General features: G+C 39.7%; 1 protein-coding gene across 3 annotated transcripts in view; it reads right to left on the reverse strand.

Annotated features, from left to right (window-relative positions):
• The window catches only part of wdr17 (WD repeat domain 17), an 87269-nt gene that overhangs the window by 62267 nt on the left and 705 nt on the right, over positions 1-24297 (reverse strand). For 2 of the 3 annotated variants that reach the window (XM_035170745.2, XM_035170719.2), the window contains exons 2-12: positions 12758-12886; positions 4868-5051; positions 4527-4757; positions 4257-4367; positions 3990-4130; positions 3751-3873; positions 3271-3458; positions 2973-3141; positions 2536-2627; positions 2350-2432; positions 2141-2227 (exon numbers count right to left, since the gene is read on the reverse strand). In XM_035170745.2, the coding sequence (XP_035026636.1) occupies positions 2141-2227; positions 2350-2432; positions 2536-2627; positions 2973-3141; positions 3271-3458; positions 3751-3873; positions 3990-4130; positions 4257-4367; positions 4527-4757; positions 4868-5051; positions 12758-12880 (1532 nt within the window). In that variant the 5' untranslated portion in view covers positions 12881-12886. The remainder of the gene's footprint in view (positions 1-2140; positions 2228-2349; positions 2433-2535; positions 2628-2972; positions 3142-3270; positions 3459-3750; positions 3874-3989; positions 4131-4256; positions 4368-4526; positions 4758-4867; positions 5052-12757; positions 12887-24297) is intronic. The other variant, XM_035170730.2, reaches the window with a different exon arrangement.

Genomic DNA, 24297 nt, shown 5'->3' on the forward strand with positions numbered 1-24297 from the left:
TTGAACTTTCATCGCCAAAAACAAAACAAAACATCAATATGGAATGCCATTTGAATAAATAAATAAATAAATAAATAGGTAAATAGGTAAATAGGTAAATAAATATGGCTATGAAATAAACCCTGAAATAAACAAAATATGGCACTTATTTCAAAATGATGTTTTCAAAAGACAACATTTATTTATTTCAGGGTACATTTATTTCAAAATGCCACATTTAATTATTTCATGGGACTTTTATTTCATAATGCCACATTTAATTATTTCATTGACTTTTTATTTCATAATGCCACATTAATTACACACTATTTATTTCCATTCCTAATATGCAAAGGAGTACCAACTAACCTCAAGAGCTTTAGCATTTCCTGGGTTGTAAATTTCTAGTTTCTAGTCTATTCATTCGCAAATACAATCTCCTGGTAGCAACCCTTACCACTCTCACCTTCATTTCCTCCCCGTACCACTGGGCCTGTGCCACTGAATCTTCATTATTGGAACTCAAACGTCGCTTCACCACCACCCCAGTTCTCACACAACCCGACCTGGACGTTCAGTTTATCATGGAAGCTGGAGTAGGTGCGCCGTTGTCTCAATGTTGTCCCTCTAATAACAGACCTAACCCATGTGCCTCCTTTTTCCACAAACCTTCATCTGCAGAAAAGAATTATAATATTTGAAGGACTGGCTCTTCCCTTCATTTAGTGTACAGACCACAAAAACCCATCCTACATTCAGACCGCAAAACGTTTGAACTCCCAGCAAGCCAGTTGGGCTTTCTTCTTTGGTAGATTCAAGTTCACACTCACTAAGACCTAGTCCTAAGCCAATTGCCACTGCTTCCCTGCTCCAGTCTTCACCACTGGCCAAAAGAGATGGCTCTTTTCCAATATCTTCCCCTCATAGTTGACTCTAAGAAGCTTGCCTCTTGGTTCATTGGTATCTTTGAAATTTATAGTATTATCAATCCCTCTGCTGCACGTCTAAAACATCTAGTCTCTCTGAAGATTCATCCCACCTTTTATGTTTCATTAATCAAACCTGTCCGCTCTAGACCTTTGTCCCTTCCTCCACCATATTCCCAAATCACAATTTGTCTCATAGGGCTTAACAAGGTGCGACATCCTCTGTCCTTAACCCTCAACAAAAGCAAGGCAAAACTACATAAAAAACCCTTTAACAGGGGGAAAAAAATGTAGGAACCTCAGAGAGAGCCACATGTGAGGGATCCCTCTCCCAGGACAGACATAAGCATATCTCCAAAATTACAATATTTACAACTTTGATGAGAAGAAATGTTTTTTTAGCATAATGGAAAGTTGTTTCAATGTTTAAAGTATTTATACATAAGAAAATATCTGATAGCAATGAAGGGAGCATTAATGACAATTTTTTGCCTCTTTATTATTCCCACTATGCTATATTGTAGGTTATCTATAGGTAATCATTGAAGGATCAATATACAACATTAGAAGTAAATTTGACAACGGTATAATGAACTGTTAATTATAACAGTAATAAACTGTCATGATCCAGAATTCACATGGCTCCAGAAATCACATAACAGACAGTTTGAACATTATTCTATCTTGTTTCAGAAATTCAATAAAACTAACTGGTTTTCAGTTCACAGTGGAATGTGGGTTTATGGCTTTTATCATCATCAAGAGATAAGCACCTCTCTATCTGAGAAGGGGTGTCAGTTAGTTGCATGGGATTTGGTTGTAATTGCCCCCCTTCTGCCAGTTCCGTCTAACTAACCTGCAGTGCCAGTCATATATTTATTTTGTCAGGTTAAAAACTGTTTGTTTTGAAGAAGAGCAACCCTTGTTTTTGATTTCTTGTCGGAAATGGAGGTTTTATGGTGTGGAGATGGGGTGGAGGTCAGCCTACAGGTCATAGGCTGGGTTTACACATCCTGGCTCAGTGATGCCTGAAGCCAGGCCAGGAATGTCCACTATAACACTAGAAATATCTTGCAATTGTGCTTTATGCTATTGTTAAGTGTTGTCTTTCAAGTCTTACTATATGCCACATATATTGTTCAAATAAGTGAAATGAGTAAAGTAGTAATTACTAGGTGGGCCATATGTAGCTAACAGCAACGTGAGGTGATGTGACAGAGTGATTTAGGTCTTACTTGTTGTTCTGGCTCCAGTCACAGCCAAACACAGCAGCAGGATGTTTGTACTTATGGAGGATTTTGCCATCTATGGTCCGAATAATACTGTTGTTAAAACAATAAAAAAAAACATGTATGAATCTCCGAGGGATAAATAGATAGAATACATGAAATACTCTCTCTGATAAAAGAACATACTCCTAACAGAGCAGAAAAAGAGCACTTACCAGAATCCGTCTCCACTACAGGTAGCAATCCTCTTAGAATCCTTATGGCTCCATGATATACAGAATATACCATTCTTACCATGCTGCAGGATAATAGAGAGGTTGTTAATTCACACCACATCTAACTAGTAGTTTCTCAAAGAATAGAATAATGTTTTTGCATTTTGCACTGAAAGTTAAAGTAACCTCATTAAAGCGAGTGATGATCTTTCCTTTCCTGACATCCCAGATAAACGCTCCGTTACGAGACGTCGCCCCTGCAATGCAATTCAGGTCGCCTTCAAGACACACACACACACACACACACACACACACACACACACACACACACACACACACACACAGTCACAGAGAAAGATCAATAACTTTCACATCAGCAAAAGATGATACACTTTATATGGATGATCGGATGGGACTACAATTCTTTTGTATCCGTAAATGAAATTTGTGAATGTATCATGTGTGTAGGGATGTTGTCTAATGAACATGATCATCTAAAGTTAATTGGCTGTTATTTTCAACAGCATATTTTTCCAAGTGTTGAAAAAAAAAAAATCTTCACCACAAAAAAAGTGTGTGCATGCACGTATATGTGTTTGATTGTTTATGTGGAGTTTATATACCTGGAGCCCAGGACAGAGAGTAGACCACTCCCTCATTGCCAGGAGAGGTGCTAACAGCTGTTAGTGTGTTTGTGTCCCAGATTTTAATAGTTCCATCAAAACTAGCCGTGGCCAGCAGGTTGGAATCATCTGGCTTGAATTTACAATCAAAGATGGTTTCTGCATGACCCTGGAAACAATACGACAACAGAGAACAAATAAATCATACGCTAAGAACATGGTAAAATATTTGTTCATCTGTCTTCCATAAGCAGGTGTAAGCTGTAGAATTTACAGCACAAAGGATGTTACAAAATACCAGGTCTCTAAGGAAGTCCCACTTTTTGGCACCCATATCATAAAGTCCCACTCCTCCATCCATGAAGCAGCACACAGCGTGGCCAGGAGGCAGGGAGAAGGAACAGTTCTGTGACAGGTTCGGGGGAGGCACTGCCTCACTGGTGGAACTGGTGTGCTGACTTTTATTGGGGGAACAGGAACTTGGAGCTGTAGTGTGAGTAGAGAGGGAATTAAGTCAAAGAAAAATATCTAGTGTGTTATAAAATAACATAATCCTCATATTTCTTAAAATTCACTCTCATCCTTATATAACAGACAGAGGGCTGCTGAATTAATCACATGAAGCCTGAGTGTTTGAATGACTGCCCAGACAGTGCACATATGATAAAAAGTGAGTGATGCTCATACACAGAATAAACATCCACAGCAGATTGTAACACTTTTCATTTCTGAACAACAGTCGGACTGCATATCCAACAAGTTTTACTCTAAATATTACCTTTCTTGGCGAGAGGGGAGTTGAGGACATGCAAAGCATGAAACCCAGTCTTTTTCAGTTTAAAGCTGTCCAGAGGAGTGGAGCGAGACACATTCCACACCCTCAGTACTCCAACCTGAGAGTCTGACATACAAAGATGGCTGGAATGAGGTGTGTGGTGTCATCTGGTGATAAACACATTGAGGCAGATGGGAAATGAGATCATACACATATCCCACATAAACATGTAGCACCTTTACCTCCGGTAATGAACATGCCTGGCGCAGAGGGAACCCAGGCCAGACACTGAACTGATGCAGCCGCTGAGGGGAAGCAGAAGGACGTGATACAATTCAAGGCCTCACTGTCGACCAGCCTTATACCATTGTGGAGGTTAGACACTGTAAGAGAAAAAAACAACCAAACAATAAAGTAAAACTATATTGACGTTGTTCTATTCAATGTGTCATATCATAAGTATTACACTTTATCAAGAGAGTGATGATAATGTGATTATTTTGTCAAACCTAGCAAATAGTCAGTTGACAAAGGGTCCCATTCCAGAGCACTAACTGGATCCTCTTCATCTGTGCCCTCTAATGACTCTGGACGTAACACATGCTTTTGGCTTTTACTCCCTAAACAAGAGAAGACAGAGGTGAATAGGTTAAAGAAGATGTATGTTTACAGGTACAGAAGTGCAGGTGTACAGTTTACATTATGGTTAAGTTAGCATTTAAGCCAGGTGTGTGTGTGAGTTTGTGTGTTGAGATGAGAAAAGAAACAACTGTCTTTACCTGGCTGAAAAATTGACAAACTTCCGTCTGTGTGTCCAAACACCAGTTTGCCTTTCTTTTTCGGGTGCCATCTGAAGAGACAGATATCAGACAGGAAGGAGTGAGCTTCTTTATGCACTGTTAGCCCAGGGTCAGGACCTCCATACACCCAGATATACAACGGACCACGCTGGGAGACAAAGGCCACTCCATCAGCTGAGTTCCAGCACCAACTGACTGATGTGGGGACACCTAGGAACGCAGGAGGAGACACTGTAAACTTTACAGATGGAAGACTGTGCAATAATCTGCTCTTAAACATTTCACAGTGACAATAAATCCTATGTCAACCATCCATCTACCTTTAGTGTTGTCCAGTCTTGCAACAGCCTTTTGTTCTGCGACGTTCCATACGATGAGCAGGTTATCAGCAGAGGCCGATGCAAAGAGATCAGAGTTGTCATAACACCAGCTGATAGCTGTTATAGTCTTCTTGTGTTCTGACATGATGGATCTCAATTTATATTCATTGTACTGCTGGTCCAACTATAACAGACAGATTGAGAATGACAAGGAATTAAGGGGGAAATAAACAGAAATAAATCAGCAACAGATTTTATCCTGGGATGTGTTTCACATTAGTTCTCTGGTGAAACCTTTCTGCAGTAGTAAATACACTATACTGTAGACAGATTCAATTCTGTCCAGAACTGTAGACACTTAAAAAAAAAGGACAAAATGAAGAAAAAAACATTATATGGGAGAAATAGTTGACAAATGATTTATGTGATTCATCACCCGGGCTATTTACCCAAAGGTTCTCTGCAGAAAATGTAAAGTAATTCAGGTACAGAAAAGAAACGATAAGGATGGTTTGATTGAAAAAAACACACGTTCAACGTGCCTTTAATTACGTTCAAGTAAATGTACCACACTTGTGAAAGAACAATGGTAGGATAATAAATTTATGAGATCCTTATCTTAATATATCTATTTTAGTAAAGGGTATTTATTGACAATAACTCATCCAACCCCAATGTCAAGATCAGTTTCTTACCAACTAGGGGCCTCAACTATAACTGATATGTTTGTACAAAACAGGGCCTTAAAGAGGCAGGGGGTAGAGCACTGGATCGATCCTAGTCTTCCTCATCTGCATGCCGAAGTGTCCCTGGGCAAGATCATCAACCCCTAAATGCCCCTCATAGAAAAAGTGCTGCCAATAGACGCACTGTGTGAATGGGTGAATGGCACTAACCTTTACTGTAAAGAGCTTTGAGTTGTCATCAAGACTAGAAAAGCGCTATATAAATACAGATCCATTTACCATGACATATTAAATCCTTTTCTACAAAACCAAGTTAACTACACCAATATTACATCAAATATTACGAAAGAACTGCAGAATATTGCATCAACATTTTTAAAATAATTTTTATAAATCATCAAGTATGATACTTAACAAACGATGTGAGCTTCAGCGTGTACCTCTGTACCTTGGCTGCTTCTAGGGCTGTATGATAGGGCTAGGGTCAGTCTGTCTTTCTGTCTATATGTGGAACATATACACTACCGTTCAAAAGTTTGGGGTCACTTAGAAATGTCCTTATTTTTCAAAGAAAAGCACTGTTTCTTTCAATGAAGATAACATTAAATTAATCAGAAATACACTCTATACATTGTTAATGTGGTAAATGACTATTCTAGGTGGAAACGTCTGGTTTTTAATGAAATATCTACATAGGTGTATAGAGGCCCATTTCCAGCAACTATCACTCCAGTGTTCTAATGGTACATTGTGTTTGCTAATCGCCTTAGAAGACTAATGGATGATTAGAAAACCCTTGAAAACCCTTGTGCAATTATGTTAGCACAGCTGAAAACTGTTTTGCTGGTGAGAGAAGCTATAAAACTGGCCTTCCTTTGAGCTGGTTGAGAATCTGGAGCATCACATTTGTGGGTTCGATTATACTCTCAAAAGGGCCAGAAAAAGAGAACTTTCATGTGAAACTCGCCAGTCTATTCTTGTTCTTAGAAATGAAGGCTATTCCATGCGAGAAATTGCGAAGAAACTGAAAATTTCCTACAACGGTGTGTACTACTCCCTTCAGAGAACAGCACAAACGGGCTCTAACCAGAGTAGAAAGAGAAGTGGGAGGCCCCGGTGCACAACTCAGCAAGAAGACAAGTATATTAGAGTCTCTAGTTTGAGAAATAGATGCCTCACAGGACCTCAACTGGCAGCTTCTTTAAATGGTACCCGCAAAAAGTGTTATGGACAGACGAATCAAAGTTTGAGGTGTTTGGATCACACAGAAGAACATTTGTGAGACGCAGAACAGGTGAAAAGATGCTGGAAGAGTGCCTGACGCCATCTGTCAAGCATGGTGGAGGTAATGTGATGGTCTGGGGCTGCTTTGGTGCTGGTAAAGTGGGAGATTTGTACAAGGTAAAAGGGATTTTAAATAAGGAAGGCTATCACTCCATTTTGCAACGCCATGCCATACCCTGTGGACAGCGCTTGATTGGAGCCAATTTCCTCCTACAACAGGACAATGATCCAAAGCACACCTCCAAATTATGCAAGAACTATTTAGGGAAGAAGCAGGCAGCTGGTATGCTGTCTGTAATGGAGTGGCCAGCGCAGTCACCAGATCTCAACCCCATTGAGCTGTTGTGGGAGCAGCTTGACCGTATGGTACGCAAGAAGTGCCCATCAAGCCAATCCAACTTGTGGGAGGTGCTTCAGGAAGCGTGGGGTGACATTTCTACAGATTACCTCAACAAATTAACAGCTAGAATGCCAAAGGTCTGCAATGCTGTAATTGCTGCAAATGGAGCATTCTTTGACGAAAGCAAAGTTTGAAGAACAAAATTAATATTTCAAATAAAATCATTATTTCTAACCTTGTCAATGTCTTGACTATATTTTCTATTCATTTTGCAACTCATTTGATAAATAAAAGTGTGAGTTTTCATGGAAAACACGAAATTGGGATCCCTCTCCCAGGACGAACAGAAGTGCAATTGATGCCACGTGTAATTTGAGAACATCAGAATAATTTTGAGGGAGGAAGTGGTGAAACGGAAGTAATTGGATTTAAGTTAATACTCAGATTTAGTGAGAATGGGGTCCACACTTTGAGCCAAGTAAAGCTAACCACAATATTAAAAAATAAAGTAGGTGAGATTAAAATGGCCAGAGAGAAGGGCATGTAGGATGAAGGAGGTAGGAAAGCGTAAAGTGACAATTGTGACTAAAGTGGGGAAGCAGGTGGAATAAGGGAGTGTTGTGATTATTATACCTTAAGCATGACACCATTAAATGGTGTGCCTTTGGGCATTCATTAAATTTGGTTATCAGAAAAATATTGAATATTAATATTAAAAATATTAATATTAAATAATAACTTTAATTGATTAAAGTTACCTTTGGCCACCACCCTTCAATGGAGGGGAAAATATAGCCAATTCATTGATTAGGTGTCATTACTAACTACAAATTTGAAACTTTGATCAATAATTAAATTAATAACTTTAATCAAAATGATCACATAAGTAGTTAGCCAAGTTGAAGAATATGGAGTTCTTGGCAGTATAAAACTCACACTTATGCAACATTACTGAGGACAACATGTGTGTTAAAGAAAAACATTTATTATGAAAATAGTAAAAGTAAATACACACAAACTAACTAAAGGTGTACTATATACATGTATATGTGTGTGTGTGTGTGTGTGTGTGTGTGTGTGTGTGTGTGTGTGTGTGTGTGTGTGTGTGTGTGTGTGTGTGTGTGTGTGTGAGTGAGAAAGTGTCCTTTCAAAATGGCGGCTGGCCACTATGAAGACAAAAGACCCCATGTGGTTGAGGTCACATGTATGTGTTAAGTTTGGGGAGATGTGTGTGTGAGGTATTGGTGCCAGTTTAGAGAAAGTACTTAGTTGCATGCAAAGAAAGATCCGGTGAAGAGCATAACATAACTAAAATTCGCTTTCAAATAACTTATTACCAAAATATCACAGCAATACAAATCCAACTTTTAAAATCACTGAATGGCATTGTACCACTGAACTTAGCAGACCGTCAGAGGGCTCTGTCATGATCTGACTTTTTATCCAGTTTTAGGCCACATCTTTACGAACCACTTTTAGATCCTGGTCTTTTTGACCATATATTTTAACTGGATAAAGTTAAAATGACACACTCCTCAATCAGCTTGCCCCTCTCAAAACCAGAACTGTCTCCTTCACCCACACTGCTCCCTGATTCACCCCTCAACTCCATCTAATGAAATCAAGAAAAAGCCCCCCCCCCCAACCAACCGCTCACTCTCCCAATTCTCCCCTATATTCTTCATCACCTCCTCCCTCCCTGACTCACTGGACCCATTTCAGTTTGCCTACAGGCCAAATAGATCGACTGCAGATGCCATCTCCCTCACAGTACACACTACCCTCTCCCACCTGGACCAGAGGGACACATATGTGAGAATGCTGTTCATTGACCACAGTTCAATGTTCAATACCATCGTGCCCCTGAAGCTCGTCACCAAGCTCAGAGACCTTGGGCTCAACATTGCCCTCTGTGATTGGATCCTGAACTTCCTGACGGGCAGACACCAGGCTGTGCGGATAGGCAGCCCCACATCATCCACCCTGACTCTCAACAACGGTGCTCCCCAGGGCTGCGTGCTCAGTCCTCTCCTGTACTCCCTGTTCACACATGACTACGTGGCCACCCACAGCTCCAACACCATCATCAAATTTAGGCCTGATCACCGGTGACAATGAGATGGCCTACAGAGAGGAGGTCAGAGCCCTGACATCTTGGTGCCAGGACAACAACCTCCATCTCAACGTCCGTAACAATATTGGAAATTCATTATTTGCTGATAATGGGGCTCTATGGAAAAGTGGTAAAGATGTAACAATAATCCAAGGGAAGATACAAAATGCAATCAGGGTGGTAGAGAAATGGTCATATTCATGGGGATTAAGGTTTTCAGTGGAAAAAACAAAGGTAGTGATATCTTCTAGAAAGAAGCTGGTATAAGAGAACAGTTAGAGCAGGTAAACACTATTTGATATATGGGGGTTTATTTGATACAAAGCTGATCTGGAATTAACATATAAATAACATAGAGAAAAGATGCAAGATGGTTCTTAAAGTAATGAGTTATCTCAAAGGGTCTGAATTGGGAGCCAGTAGAAAAGCTTTGAGGAATATTTATATTGCTTTAATTAGATCAGTGATAGATTATGGGAGTGTGGTTTACAGGTCAGCAGCAAAAAACTTTGCTAAAGAAACTGGAAATATTACCAAATCAGGCACTGAGATTATGTTGTGGTGCTATTAAGACTTCTCCAACTATAGCAGTCCAAGTAATTGGAGAAATGCTGCGGAATCTTAGGTGCAAACAACTAATGCTAAATTACTGGATAAACCTACAAGGACACAAGGAAGAAGATCACCCAACTGTGAGGGCCCTTAGACCATGCTGGGAAAGTTGGAGAGTGTTATGTTTGGGCTGCTAGTAAAATGGCAAAAGAGATGAGATTGCATGATAAACGATACAGTTCAACAGTTCCTTATCCAGTGACTCCGACATGTTTCTTTTCCTCCTGTATCCCTAGATTTTTATATTCAAGAGAAAATGAAGAGAGAAAAAGGATATTGGGCAGACATAGTAGAGGGAAGGTTAAGGACTACAAATAATACACTGTCCCTAATATCTTTAAAACAGGAGAGATTTTCATTGAAGCAGTACATGTATTTAGGAGCGACATCATGGTTGACTGGCAAAAACAATGAGATGAGGGAAGTAAAGGACAGCATCTATATCAAATAAAGCAAACAGTGGGATGGATGAAAACGATAGGTAAAAACACCAGAGAGCAAACAGTCATATCAATATATAGATAAGGACACACAGGATTTAACAAATAAATTTAATAGGGAAAGATCCATCAGGACAGTATGAATGTGGCTTTGCCAGAAATATAAAACAGATAGAGAAAAAATAAAGAAGGAGCTAGGGAAAAGTGGGATGGAAGTGTTAAACCTAAAGAATTTATTCAGAATTTAGGAAGGGAAATATAAAGCCTTGTTTGAGTTCATAAATGAAGAGTGTGCTGTCCTTTGCCTCCTTTATCTTGATTTTCAGGGTCCCTCTGAATAGTCCTCAGCTCCTCCCTGTTGTCACCTCTGAAAGCCCTCTTCTTCTCGTTAACGATGGCTTTGATGTGTTTTGTTACCCACGGCTTGTTTTTTGGGTAACAGCTGACAGTCCTTGTGCGGACAGTGCAGTTCACATAGAACTTTATATACTCCTTGATGCACTCTGTAAACCCTCGATGTTAACGTTTTGGTCGGGAACGTCCCTGTGTAGCCATGACTCCGAAAAAATCATCAGACTACACTCCCGGTATTCGTGATATGTCTTAATTTATGTAAATTTCAACGAGACCTTCAGTATATGACCGCACTTCAGACACAGGCACTTTGTGAAAATGACAAATCTGCAACTGAGTCTGCCACCGACTGACAACATTTGGAACAAAGACAACAAATATTACCAGTTGACATGATCCCCAGTTAAACTGGAACACAGGGAAGCCAGGGTGGCTGGATGACTTTCCGAAATATGAAGCGTAGTCCTAAACCAAAGCTCTTGGTTCACCACCAACCTGTTCATGTTTCTGAAAAATGTTCCCCACTCAGCGACACACCCGCTGAGGAACCAACTCTGGTTATTCTGAGAAACGTGAAGTTAGCGACTCCGGCGACCACAGTCAAATGCATTCCTGGGGCTAGAGCAGGCGACATAGAGTAATATTTAAAACTGCTGGCTCAGGGTAAGCATACATACAATGAGATTATTATTCACGGTGGCGTAGTTTTCTCTGGACCCATGCCTAATATGACCAGTGATGACATGTACAGCCGCATGTCATCCTTTCACCATTGGCTGTCGAGGTGGTGTCCTGAAAACAATGTGGACTTCGTAGATAATTGTCGAAGTTTTTTGGGGAAAGTCTGATCTGATTAGGAGAGACACCATTCATCCCACTTTGGATGGAGTGGCTCTCATATCTAGAAATTGTAGTCAGTCAACACGATGACAATCCAGAGTTGAGTTGCAGTACACACTTCTCTGCGTTTCTATTAGAGCAGTCACAGCAAAAACTCCATCAAGCCAAATCCAACAGTGGGAGAGGAGATGTGATGATGGAGAAGTTGATTAGTTCAATTTTTTCTCAAAGTGAATTGGTTTTGTTTGGTTGAGGAGGATTCATTTATATAAATAATGTTTTTAAAAAATACAGTTTATATAAACACACCAGTTGCTAACACGGTTGCAGGAGAGGACCAATGAAAAAAAAAATTCTGGAACCACTGCTTTCAATCACTCCGTTAGAAGATGTGGATACAGTGTTTAATTATACTGTATAAGCTTTGCTGAACACAAAACATGTGTACTTAATTCATGTGTCTCATTACCACCGGATATGGATATGTACCGTGTTCAACATTCAGCAAAATCAGGTAGTGAGTAGAGTATAAAATAACAAATTTAATGGAAATTTACTTAATAATTTCTTAGTTTATGCTTACAGCAGACATTTCAATCTAGGGTACAGCTCAACATAAACTTTATGGTGCACCCACTGTCTAGCATGTGAGCCCATTGTCTATTCATGTCTTGCAGAAGTTGATCCTGAGATCACCTGAATTCAAGTGACCTTTTGCTCTACTCTGGTTTAACTGTGTTTGTCCTTTGTTCGAAGAACTCAGCTGACTGACACAACACCCTAACCATACATGATACTATGTCCTCTCCAACACATTTAGGATGCAGCCTAAAAGTCACACCTTTACAAACGATATGTTACAGACACAGAACAATACATTCACATCCCCCTGTGTGTTTTGGGGTCAGGAGGTTACCCACGCAGAGACACTTAAATATGAGCACAGACACTTCACTTTTCATCACACTTGCAACCTCCACCTTGCCTGTGTGATCCTTTCTGCAGAAAGCTTTTACAAATATATTTACAAAGACAACTTGTCTCAGAACCTCGCTTGTTGACCAAATTTCCGCCACACATAATAACCTACATTACTGTATGTGAGAGCTGCTTTGGTAATGCTACATAATATCGTCTCAGATTTTAAAATTAAACATCCTTTGAACATTTCACGTCTAAACAATTTTCTCATGCAAACAAGTACACACACATCTGGTTCACCTGGTAGATGTAAATAGCCAATGTAGCACAGTAGGCGAAGCGGTCTCCACTAGCAGCGCACACATCTTTGTTCCAGGGCTGACAGCCTGCTGCCAGCAAGCCCACCTGCTTCACATTGGCCATCCTCACCTACAGACAAACAAACACATACATGACATTATTCATGTTATATTTAAGTCGTTTTTTCCCATGTATTTTTATTAAAGGTCAGCGGTGTACAGACAACAAATACAGTGTGCTGTGAGCCAGCTTTTCTTTTTCTTTGTTTTTCCCCTTCCCGTCCATCATGTGGTGTGACAAAAGAGAAACAGAGCACCACATAACTCCAGCGCCCAACCAACACAAACCCTCAAAAGAAAATACGAAATATAAGCACCAAAAATAAGTCAAAAAGTAAAAACAATAAAATTGAAATAATTAAATAAAGACTGTAATAAATATAACAGGGAGAATAATAACATGGAAAGGATGTTCAAGACACTTACCTCAGAACAAAAATAAATGCATTCAAAATCAAATGGGGTCCAGAGAGGTTACAGTATTTACATAGGAGACGATAGGCTGCCATCTCTTTTTTTTTATTAAAGAGCCTCTCTGGGAATATTTCACCTTTTCAAGCATAAAAAATGACAGCCAGGGTGGGGCAGAGGGAGAAGTAGGTCTCCAATGATAATAATACATTTAGGCTGAAAACATGGTGTAAATGACGCAGTTTCGAGTTGAATTTGGCTTACGGACACTTGGATGACACCACAGGAGGAGAATGGAGGCATTTTATGTTTTCTTTATGTTGTTTTTATATGTTTGAAGAAGTGGTCACCATTTACTTCAATTGTATTGGATTTGGCTGCAACACTGTTTACCCCTGAAACTCTAAAATTGTTTTGTGGACTCAAACACTTCACCCACCCCTCCATCGTCATAGTGATGAGTAGATGAGTGAATTTTCATTTTATGCTGAACTATCTGTCAGGGTTTAATATTTTCCAGTGCTTAGTTTCCACCATTTCCAAGGTGTTTTCAGTTATTTAGTATCTCCTCCTGTTTCATGTTTTCACACTCCGTGTTCTGTTTCGTGTTTTATTTTGTAGTCTCTGTTGCTTGTGTTTTCTTTCTTCACTTCCTGTCTGTGATTGTCTGCACCAGTCCTCATGTGTTACACCTGTGTCGAATTGCCCCTGCCTTCCCTGTGTGTCTGTATTTAAGCCTCGGTTCTTCCCTTTGTCCTTGTCGGATCGTCGTCGGATGTCTCTGGTCGTATGTGTTCTTGTGTATACCCGTCCTAATCTCCTGTCCTGTCCTCCTGTCCGGATCTCCTGCCCTGCTATCCCTGTACTTCTGTATCCCGTGTCTCCTGAGCCTCTGCACCTCTGCACCCCCCCCCCGTGTAAGCTTCCTGTATTTTCTCCCTTTGTGCTCCCAGTTTGGTTTGTTAAAGATTCGTTTTGATTAAAATTATACCTTTTTAAGTTTAAACTCTGCGTCTGGGTCCAACTGCCCCCCACACCGTGACACTATCCCTTTAAGGGGCTGAGTTTTTGTGTGATATTAAGGGCTTTACTTAATGAACTGAAGAAACAAGACCAGAACTACGCATATTTTGGGCAAGAGAAAAACATGAGTGTGATTGGCCTGAGATGAACCATACCTATCACATGTATCATTAGTGCCAGGAAATTACCTGCTTAGTTTAGCGTTTTTAAAATGAATCCGATGCAGGACTTTGAACTGAATTAAACTTGGATGTGCACAGGAGGATGTGGAGTTGACCCTGATTAGTGCCTTTTCCCACCATTAGTCAGTCAGATTGAACGCAAGCTCCTTCTCCCAACTACCCCTAACCTCCACAAGAGAGACCACACTCGAAGAGGATATAAGCTCATATAAAGTGACATCATACCATGTTTCTCAGGGAGCGAAAGCCCAGCAACAACTGGAGAATCCGTTGGAAGTTGAGGAAAACATGTAAAGTTTGTGCGAACATATTCTCGCACTTGAAAATACCGGATAGATGGGATCAGGGCAAATTATACTTAGCACAAAGATCATTTAAAGGGGACATAGCATGCCCATTTTACCACAAGTTGATATGGTTCCTTGGGGTCTTAATGAAATGTCTGTAACATACTTTGGTCAAAATACCACAAGGATCATTTAAAACAGCACCCTTTTTACCCTGTATAAAACAGCCCTCCACAGAGTGACCTGTTTTGAGTGCCTGTTCCTTTAAATGCTAATGAGCCAGCTCCCCCCTCCCCCCTCTCCCCCCATGATTTTAAACGATATAAATTACATATTTTATATGATATAAATTATCAAATATGCATCCCATACTTTGTATTCCCCTTCTGTTGTCCTGGAGTTTTAATTTTCCCAATCACATAATTAAATGTCCCCCTCTGCCCATCCACTACAAGTACACAAGCAGACAGACAGAGAGAGAAAGAGAGGGGTGTGGGGGGCTATGAAGACCATCATTTACCCCCGAACCCCGACATTAAACGGGTACAACAACAAGCGGAGAAAGCAGAATCGCGGGCTGACCTTATATATACAGTCTATGGGGCTGACCAGCGCGGAGAAATGCACGTCCCGTGTGAACAGCCAGGCGGCTGAGCGCATGGGAGAGCGAGCGGTCGCTCCCGAGCAGCTGCTGCAGCCTCCCAGTCCCAACGATCCAGACAAATGCCACATGTGAGTGAATCGCGGGCTGACCAGCGGAGAAATGCTCGTCCCGTGTGAACAGCCAGGCGGCTGCGTGCTTGGGAACGGCGCTGCGCTGCCTCGCAGCTTCGCTGCCTCCGGTGTAAACCCGGCGTAACGAGTGTGGGCGGACGGGGGGGGGTGGGCCAAGGCCATGTAGGGAGACTTCCAGTGCCTTGTTACGACACAAAACCCAGGAAGCTCAATTGAGTCGCTCAAGCATGACGTTTCTGACTTAGAGGAACCATAACAAAACGCGCGAGTGTTTTTTTCCCAGAGTGTTTGGGTTGGTAGACATGCCAGATACCCACATTAACCTGTAGAAGCACTAACAAAGTGGAATTTGCATGCTATGTCCCCTTTAAAGTGGCTAACGTGCCCTCAAAGTATAAATCTGAGAAACAAGTCAGACCCTTCTCTCTCCACAGAGTGAAAGACGAGTCTAACTTAGAAGGAGGAAACATGTGATTGTTACAAATGGGGCTGTGTGGGGAAGGGGCAGAAAGAATGTAATACTGGGTTTCCAATGTCAGTGGGACAAGAGGGGCAAAGACCATAGGGCAAGTGAAGAAGGATGTGAAGAATTTCCTTCATTATATACTAATCCAAGTTAGAGAAGTTGAAAACCTTGGCTAATAGCTTTACATCTGAATTTAACAAGCTAATTGGCCTGTAGCTGCTGCAGTCCTCTGGACATTTATCTTTCTTAAGAATAAGTGAAATTGAGGCTTGATTTAGAGTTGGAGGGAGAGAGCCTTGTTTCAATAAATCTTCAAACATGTCCAATAATAAAGGCGCAAGTTAGTAGGAGAACTTCTTATACAACTCGATTGGAAATCCATCAGAACCTGGTGCTTTTTTAGTTTGCATTAATTTACGACACTTGGTTATTTCTTTATTTATATTCGTAAAGGTTTGTCAAAAATGTTTTCTAATTTTAATCTATAGGAAGCCATCTAAAAAAATGCATTGCTAACTTGTTAACTGGGGGTTCAGATTTGTAGAGAAAAAAGTAGAAGGATGAGAAGGATTGGTAATTATGGAGTGGGAGGAATCATAAATTTGACGTATAAAGTAAGAGGCTGACTGGCGTCTAAGCTGAAGGGCTAAGAGGCGGCTAGCTTTATCATCATATTCATGGTATGTTCCTTTGGTCCGTCTTAAAAGATATTCAGCTTTACTTGTGGAGAGCAAATCAAATTCAGATTGATTTAATTCTTCTGCAATAAAGGTCTGGGCGGGGAGAGATGGAATACACTTGCAACAGTCAGCTTCTGTTGTTTTTGTTTATTTTTATTGTCCGAATTTGTGCTGTACGAAATAATCACTCTTTGTAATACAGCTTTTAAAGTTTCCCATAACAACAAGGGGAAAGTTGACTCAGTCCTGTTAAACTTGAGAAAAACATTGAAAAATTTAATCACAGAACTCATTTTTTGCTAGTAGCCCTGTATTGAACCTCCATTGTTTGTTATTATTGGGCAAGAGTGCGTGATCTAAAATAAGTGGTGCATGATCCAAGATCCCAATTCGAGAGAAAACTTGGTGTGTGTGTGTGTGTGTGTGTGTGTGTGTGTGTGTGTGTGTGTGTGTGTGTGTGTGTGTGTGTGTGTGTGTGTGTGTGTGTGTGTGTGTGTGTGTGTGTGTGTGTGTGTGTGTGTGTGTGTGTGTGTGTGTGTGTGTGTGTGTGTGTGTGTGTGAACTGAGTGAATAGTAAAATCCCAGGAGATAAGACACACGCTGAATGCCTCTTTGAGGTATTGGTGGGGGGAGACGAGCACAGTCTCAGATTTGTGGTCCTGATGTCATCTTGGTAGTTACACAAGCAGAAATAGTATGCATAAGCAGAGATAATATATAGTGTGGTATAATGGTAAAATTTTACATTACAGTACCTTAGAAAAATGTTTACAAATTTTTTTGTAAGTGGATGGAGAAAATGCCAAACATCCCAATTGATTTACAAGGGATGATAGTGTCCTTGACATAGCAGAGGGTGTAAGTGTTTTAGGTTGTGAGCGGTCCAGATTGGGATCGATCACTAGACTTAAATCCCCCCTAAAATGAGATGGTGGGTATCTGGATTTGGAATCTTAGAAAAAAAGGGGGTCATAAAATTATTGTTGTCCGTGTTATGGGGCATAAACACTAACCAATACAACTAAAGTCTGATGTAAAATGCCACACGATATAACGGCCTTTTGTTGATCAAAATAGCGCCACCCCTAGATTTGCTGTTAAAGGTTGAATAAAATATTTGCCCAACCCAAGGTTTATGCTAGCTATTAAGATCATTTACACACAGGTGGGTCTCTTAAAGTAAAGCAACGTCAGTGTTAAGACTCTTAAGGTGTGAAAGCACTCTTGAACATTTTACTGGACCCCAGTCCAAGATCGTTCCAGCTACCAGCATAATAGATCCATCTGTGGAGGGTGTTTGGATCCACCATTAGTTGCATCCAGTTTAGAGAAAGTATAAAAGATAAGAAGAGTAAAGAAGTATGCATTTTGAATGCATTCAGGAAAAGTTTCCATTGAAAATAAAATATATAAAAATCTTCCATTACAGAGCAAAACACTCCCGCAAAAACTCAAACAGTAATTTAACTCGGAACTAATTGACAAATTGTATCCTAAACTCGCCATAATGGAACAGGACAAGTAGCAGGATTGGATTACACACAATAGGTTTACCATACAGTGAACTACACTTCTGAGGTGTAGAATAAATGTCATATAAACATTTTAACAGTTAAGTAGAAACTTGAAACACAATACATTAAGAAATTAGGAGCTGGCAAAAATTAGGCCCAGCAATTCAGACCAATAAGATGTGTTGGATAAAAAGAGAGGAAGCTAATATAATGACAATTAACAGAAACCTTAGATAAAGACACCCACTCCCAAGCAGTGGATAAAGTCACGCTTATGCTTGGTACATGCCAAGATCATTGTTATTTAAGAAGGATCAATACAGATATCAGTTATAACAAAAATAAATGGGCTATGTCTGTTGTAAGAAATTAGTTCTGTGCTAAATACTTCTTGACAGTAAAAAGACTGGACTTTTTAAACATAAAAGCCTCGGGACAGCGTATTAACACCAAATAAAGAGTAAAATTATAAAGCAAGAACGTTGCATCAAACATATTATCCAGTCGGTTGAAGTGTGCTGTGTTTCTCTGTTATGGAGGTCAACTTCTACAGTAGCTCCACTACTTCTTGCTCCAAGGTTGTGATGTTATCTGAGTGAGTATATAGGGCCGTTTCCATCTCTGATATAGTAGAAGTGTGTTTGTCCACTGTGCGATGGATTCAAGTGAAGAATGTATGTTTCCGGCCGCATGCGTTGGTTTCACTCATTTTTGTAAAAGATCGACAACTTGCTCATTAACACAAACTGTGGCACCTGTGGTGTAATGTAAACAGTCTGACATTTGACCTGTTGATGATGTCATAGGGCAAAGAGTTAGTTCCAGGGCACAGACACAACTAGTTAGCTGCAGGATTACTGTGAAAGACACATGTAATGTAATGGTGCTTACAATGTTCAAAACAAAAACAACACTCTCAGAGTGTGAACCAACATGAGCACCCGCCAGAATTGGACACTACTGCTGAAGTGAGCTCAGGGACTTTGTGTCAAAACTGCAGAGCACGCCTGGCGTCCTGAGAACAAGGTCTGTTAGAGAAGTTATAAAACTGCAGAGATTTGACTTGTGAGACTGGAAATTATAGATATTTCAAGTCCGAATGTGTATATGAGTTAGGGTAATAAATGCATTTGAAGGTTATGTTTAAGATGAGAGAACTTGATGCTATGGGGATGTGGTAATATAAGCTAATTTTGTTGTTTGCTGAAACAAAAAGTGTTACAGGAAAATGTGCATATTATTATCCTGTGTATTGATTGAATATAACCTCAAAGCCACGGCATGGTTCCTTTGAACTTAAAGTAAGGGGGATGTGGTGTTATCATAGACTGTATATAAAGGGTGTTATGTAAACAGTCTGGAATTTGACCTATTGATGATGTCCTAGGGCAAAGAGTTCCGGGGCACAGACGTGAGTAGTTAGTTGTAGTATTACTATGAGAGACACACGCAATGTAATGCTGCCTACAATGTTCCAGTAAAGGTTCTAAACACTACACTCTACGCAGTTTTCATTGTCTATAAAAGAACGTATTAAGGAAAAGGAGGCAAACATTTCACATATTTTTAACAATCCACTGTGTATATATTTGAACTCAGATATATACATTAATGACAGTAATAAGCAAATTAATCAGATCAACAGGATCTGATGAATTAAAAAGTATCTACTTTATTTTTATTTAATTTTGTGCATCATTTCTTGCTTTTTCCAGACACTGTATCTTAACTAACTCTTCCTAGAGAATGAATTGGATCAACTTCTAATTGTGTCAGTCATATCTAAAGACCTTTGTTAATAAAAGTTATGAGAAGCAATTATTTATTACTGTGCTGTTAATGTTAGATTTTATTGCAGCATACAGTTCTTCTACAACCAGCATAACACTCACAGCAAACTAACATACAGTAGACCCACAGGTTAGAGAAGATAAGATGATTACAGACAAGGAGATGGGAGAGAGGATTGTATTAATCTGTGCTGTGATTGGCTAAGACAAGTGAGGAACTGACCATATCGGAATGGTGCCACTGTCCCCTCGTTGAAGCTGTTACACATCCTCTGAGCCAGAGTTTTAAACTGGCCCCTTTAAAAAATGTAGCTTATTTTGTATTGGTTAGTTATCTAAATCAATCCTGTGTATCTGCAGGGTAGTTCTAACAAGTATCTTTGCTAAAGATGCTGTAAGAAAAGAGCACAGATGAACAAATGTCACCAAGTATACAGACTAGTAAAAGACCAGTAAACTACATGTCATACCATATTTTTGACCTTTATAATAAGGTATTTTAAGTTTTAATCTATAAAGGGACAGTTCCAAATCACAGTAGAGAGGTAAAAATCTGATAGGCCTAGCTAGGCCATGGACCTTATCAAGGGTAATCTTTAAAGCACTGACATCCGTTTTCCTGTAACCTCTCCCTGTGGTGCAAATTGGCGGTTTTAAATTCCTCTCTGTTTATTATCCTCTTTATTACATACTGACTACACAGCACTTTGTTGGAGGAAAGTGTCATGATACACATGGGTGTTTAATGGAAATCCCATAATTGACAAAAGATAAATTTTTTGAAACAATATGAGTATTTGACCTTTAATGTTACATCCTCAGGCTAAAAGGTATTTTTCTTTTTTTATTGCAAGTTCTGATTCTAGCTCTTCTTTGTCTCTGTCAGTGAATTTGGTAGATTTTATAAGTTGAAGTGTTATTTTATAATAAAGAGCCTCTAAATCTAGTATCTTGTTCATACTTTCACCTCATATGTTTGCTTCATGTATGCTTTGTGTTTTTAATATGCATACAGTTTAATTTGGACAATTTCTATAGTTAAAAATATAAATTCCTCTATCTCTTCTGGAAAGTTAGACCTGTGTGTGAAATAGCTCTAACAGCTAACACTCTTCACGATTGAGATTGTTTGTTACTGGGCTGCTCACTTAGAGTAGGTGCAGGTCCCTGTTTTGATCAAGGGTAATAAATTCTCACTTTTGGCTTCAGGAATCTCAGATAAGATACAATCAACATAATGCCTGGAGATGATTGTGGTTGAGTTATTCTTGGCATATTGCAGTATTTGCAAATACTGTATCTTGTAGTCACAAGTTTATGTCTTACGTTTATGTGTAACATTGAAATAGTAAAATATGTATTTCAAGCCACGCTAGCAGCATTACCCTGGGAATGACAATGATGGCCAGTCAGTTGATTTGTCTAGACTCAAATTTTTCTATATTTCTATACAAATATCTCTAGTTTTTAGATTGTTTGCCATAAAATTTTGTCCAGAGGAAGAATCCGGCTGATTTGAGTGATCCTTGCCTCTAGAAGCACCAGTCATGCTGTGCAATATCTCAATCACCATTTTATTAACTGACACAAAATTATATACAGACATTCATGATGGCATTGGTGATACCCAACTTTAACTTTTTGCTTCAGTGTCTTTATCTCTACAGTTTATTATATTGAATTCAATAATGCTATGGGCAAACAACCTAAAATTGTCTTTTGGTACTCTCTAACGCTAACTCTAACACACCCACACACACGCACAAACACACACACTAGTATATATGTGTGGAACTACTGTATATCTGGGGACATTTTTTTTTTTACATCAAGTGTGTCAGAAAGCCTGTCCAGTGAGTCAGGCTCACTCAAATGGCCTTCATTAATGCTGCTAATCGCAACTGAGCATTTCCTGCTTTCAATGAATCAATCAAATTTGATTTGTATAGCCCATAATCACTATTCACAATTTGTCTAATAGGGCTTAACAAGGTGTGACATCCTCTGTCCTTAACCCTCAACAAAAGTAAGGAAAAACTACCAAAACCTTTTAACAGGGTAAAAAACATAGAAACCTCAGAGAGGGCCGCATGGGGAAATAGTGAATTTCCCCGGTATGTGGATCAATAAAGTTTTATCTAATCTAATCTAATGTGAGGGATCCCTCTCCCAGGTCCGGCAAAAGTGCAATAGATGCCACATGTAACTGAGAACATCAGTAAAATAAGAGTATTGACAACATTGATTAGAATAAACAGTTTGCAACATAATGGAAAGTGTGCCTATGTTTAAAGTATTTGTGGATAAGAAAAATGTCTGATAGAGATGAAGAGAGCAGCAATGATAAATGAATTGAGGAGTTATTGTCAGTATTGGTAGAGTATGAGAGTAGGCATATTGCATATCAAGCAGTCTTGTTGAAAATAGTCCACAATCAGCTGCCACCACTATCAGGATCCACCACCACAATCAGATGTCACCATAATCCACAATCCATTGTCATGAAAAACTTCCTCTATCAGGATCCACCACCACTATCCACGATCAGCTTTGACGTGTTGTGGGTGTGGCTCAGAGAGAACCTCCACCTGTACCAGGGGAGTAATCAGTGTAGCTGATGGTTGTTAGCTGATTACTCCTCAGGTTTAAAAGGCAGCAGGAACAGCTGCCACAGGGAGAGAGACACACATAAAATTAATGATGAGTCATCTGTGCACAACAAAGTTAACCACGGTGTTCCACAGGGCTCTGTGCTCGGCCCAATTTTATTCTCATTATATATGCTTCCACTAGGAAACATTATCAGGACACACTTGGTAAATACTTGGCCCTAAACACCTTAGAGATACATTATCTAATGATATAGCTGCGCTAGACTACATTGCCCTTGCTTCCAATGAAACAGTCAGGAACTTGGGAGTGATCTTCGATCCCCATTTGTCCTTTAATTCTCACTTAAAACATTTTTTTAGGACCGCCTTCTTCCACTTGCATAATATCTCATGAATCTGACATTTCCTGTCTCAAAAAGATGCAGAAAAACTAGTCCACGCCTTTGTTACATCCAGACTTGATTATTGTAATTCCTTATTATCAGGCTCCAGCAGTAAGTCGTTAAAGACTCAGCAGCTTGTCCAAAATGCACGTGTCCTGACAAGAACCAAGAAAAGAGACCACATTTCTCCTGTGTTAGCTTCGCTACACTGGCTTCAGGTTAAATCTAGAATAGAATTTAAAATTCTCCTCCTCACCTTCAAGGCCCTTAATAATATGGCACCATTATACCTCAAAGAGCTGATAGTACCTTATCAACCCACTAGAGCACTGCGCTCCCAGAATTCAGGCTTACTTGTCGTCCCTAAAGTCTCTAAAAGTAGAATAGGAACCAGAGCTTTCAGCTATCAAGCTCCTCTCCTGTGGAATCATCTCCCACTTTGAGCCCCACATTGTCCGACGTTGGCACAGGGTTCCCCAACAACAGCCAGAGACGAACCACTCAGGTTTTAACATGATTTATTACTAATCAGGAGTAAAAACAAGTTGTCCAGCAGTTTGTGCTGGTCATGGCAGCTCAGCTCTGGCGCGTGTCTGCACCTGTGTCTCCTTCTGGCAGCTCTGCTGCTGCCTTTTGAATCCAGGAGTTAATTGACCAACTAACCTCAGCTTTGCCAATCAAATCTTTCTACATATGATTATAGTATGTAAATCATAAATTACACAAATTCCAAGGAAAACCAGTGTTAGAAAAAAAGAGCAACATACTGCAGTGAGTAATAACAATAAAATGCTGATTCGTGTACATCTGTTGAATACTAACCTGAAGCTACATATCTAGGTTGTATTGCTATGATGTGAGACTGTCTTCTCATATGAAATAATGTGATCTGATGACTGTTTAGCCCGATGAAATAGTAGCTACATTAATGTTTTGTGTTTGTACGATCTCATCTTGGTTTGTGTGTACAAATAACTGATAAAGTCTAATAAATAAATATTTATTTATGATGTATAATGCTGATTTCATCTTTGTTATGACTAAGGCAGGAGGGGGCAGGAGAGAAGAGGAGAAGGGCGGAGGAGAGGAGGAGAAGGTGACAGATGAGGGATCTAGTCTAGAGGTGAAAAAGAGAGCACCATAACAAATTACACAGTTTGTCACAGTTCATAAAGAGCCCTCATCACACAACAGAAGCTAAGTCTGAAACTGAGCAAAGTTTACAAGTGAACATAGAATACATATGGCCACTTCATCTATGTGAATGCTCATATTTGTTATCTCTTAGGGTTCACTCCTACTGCTGGAAATAAATACTGTATAATATATAGATTCCATGCTGTGGATTCCAGTGTACACCCCTACCATCCCTTCATATTTCTTCTATTTTGAAATAAT

The sequence above is a fragment of the Hippoglossus stenolepis genome, chromosome 2 (assembly GCF_022539355.2).
Source record: "Hippoglossus stenolepis isolate QCI-W04-F060 chromosome 2, HSTE1.2, whole genome shotgun sequence".
NCBI lineage: Eukaryota > Metazoa > Chordata > Actinopteri > Pleuronectiformes > Pleuronectidae > Hippoglossus > Hippoglossus stenolepis.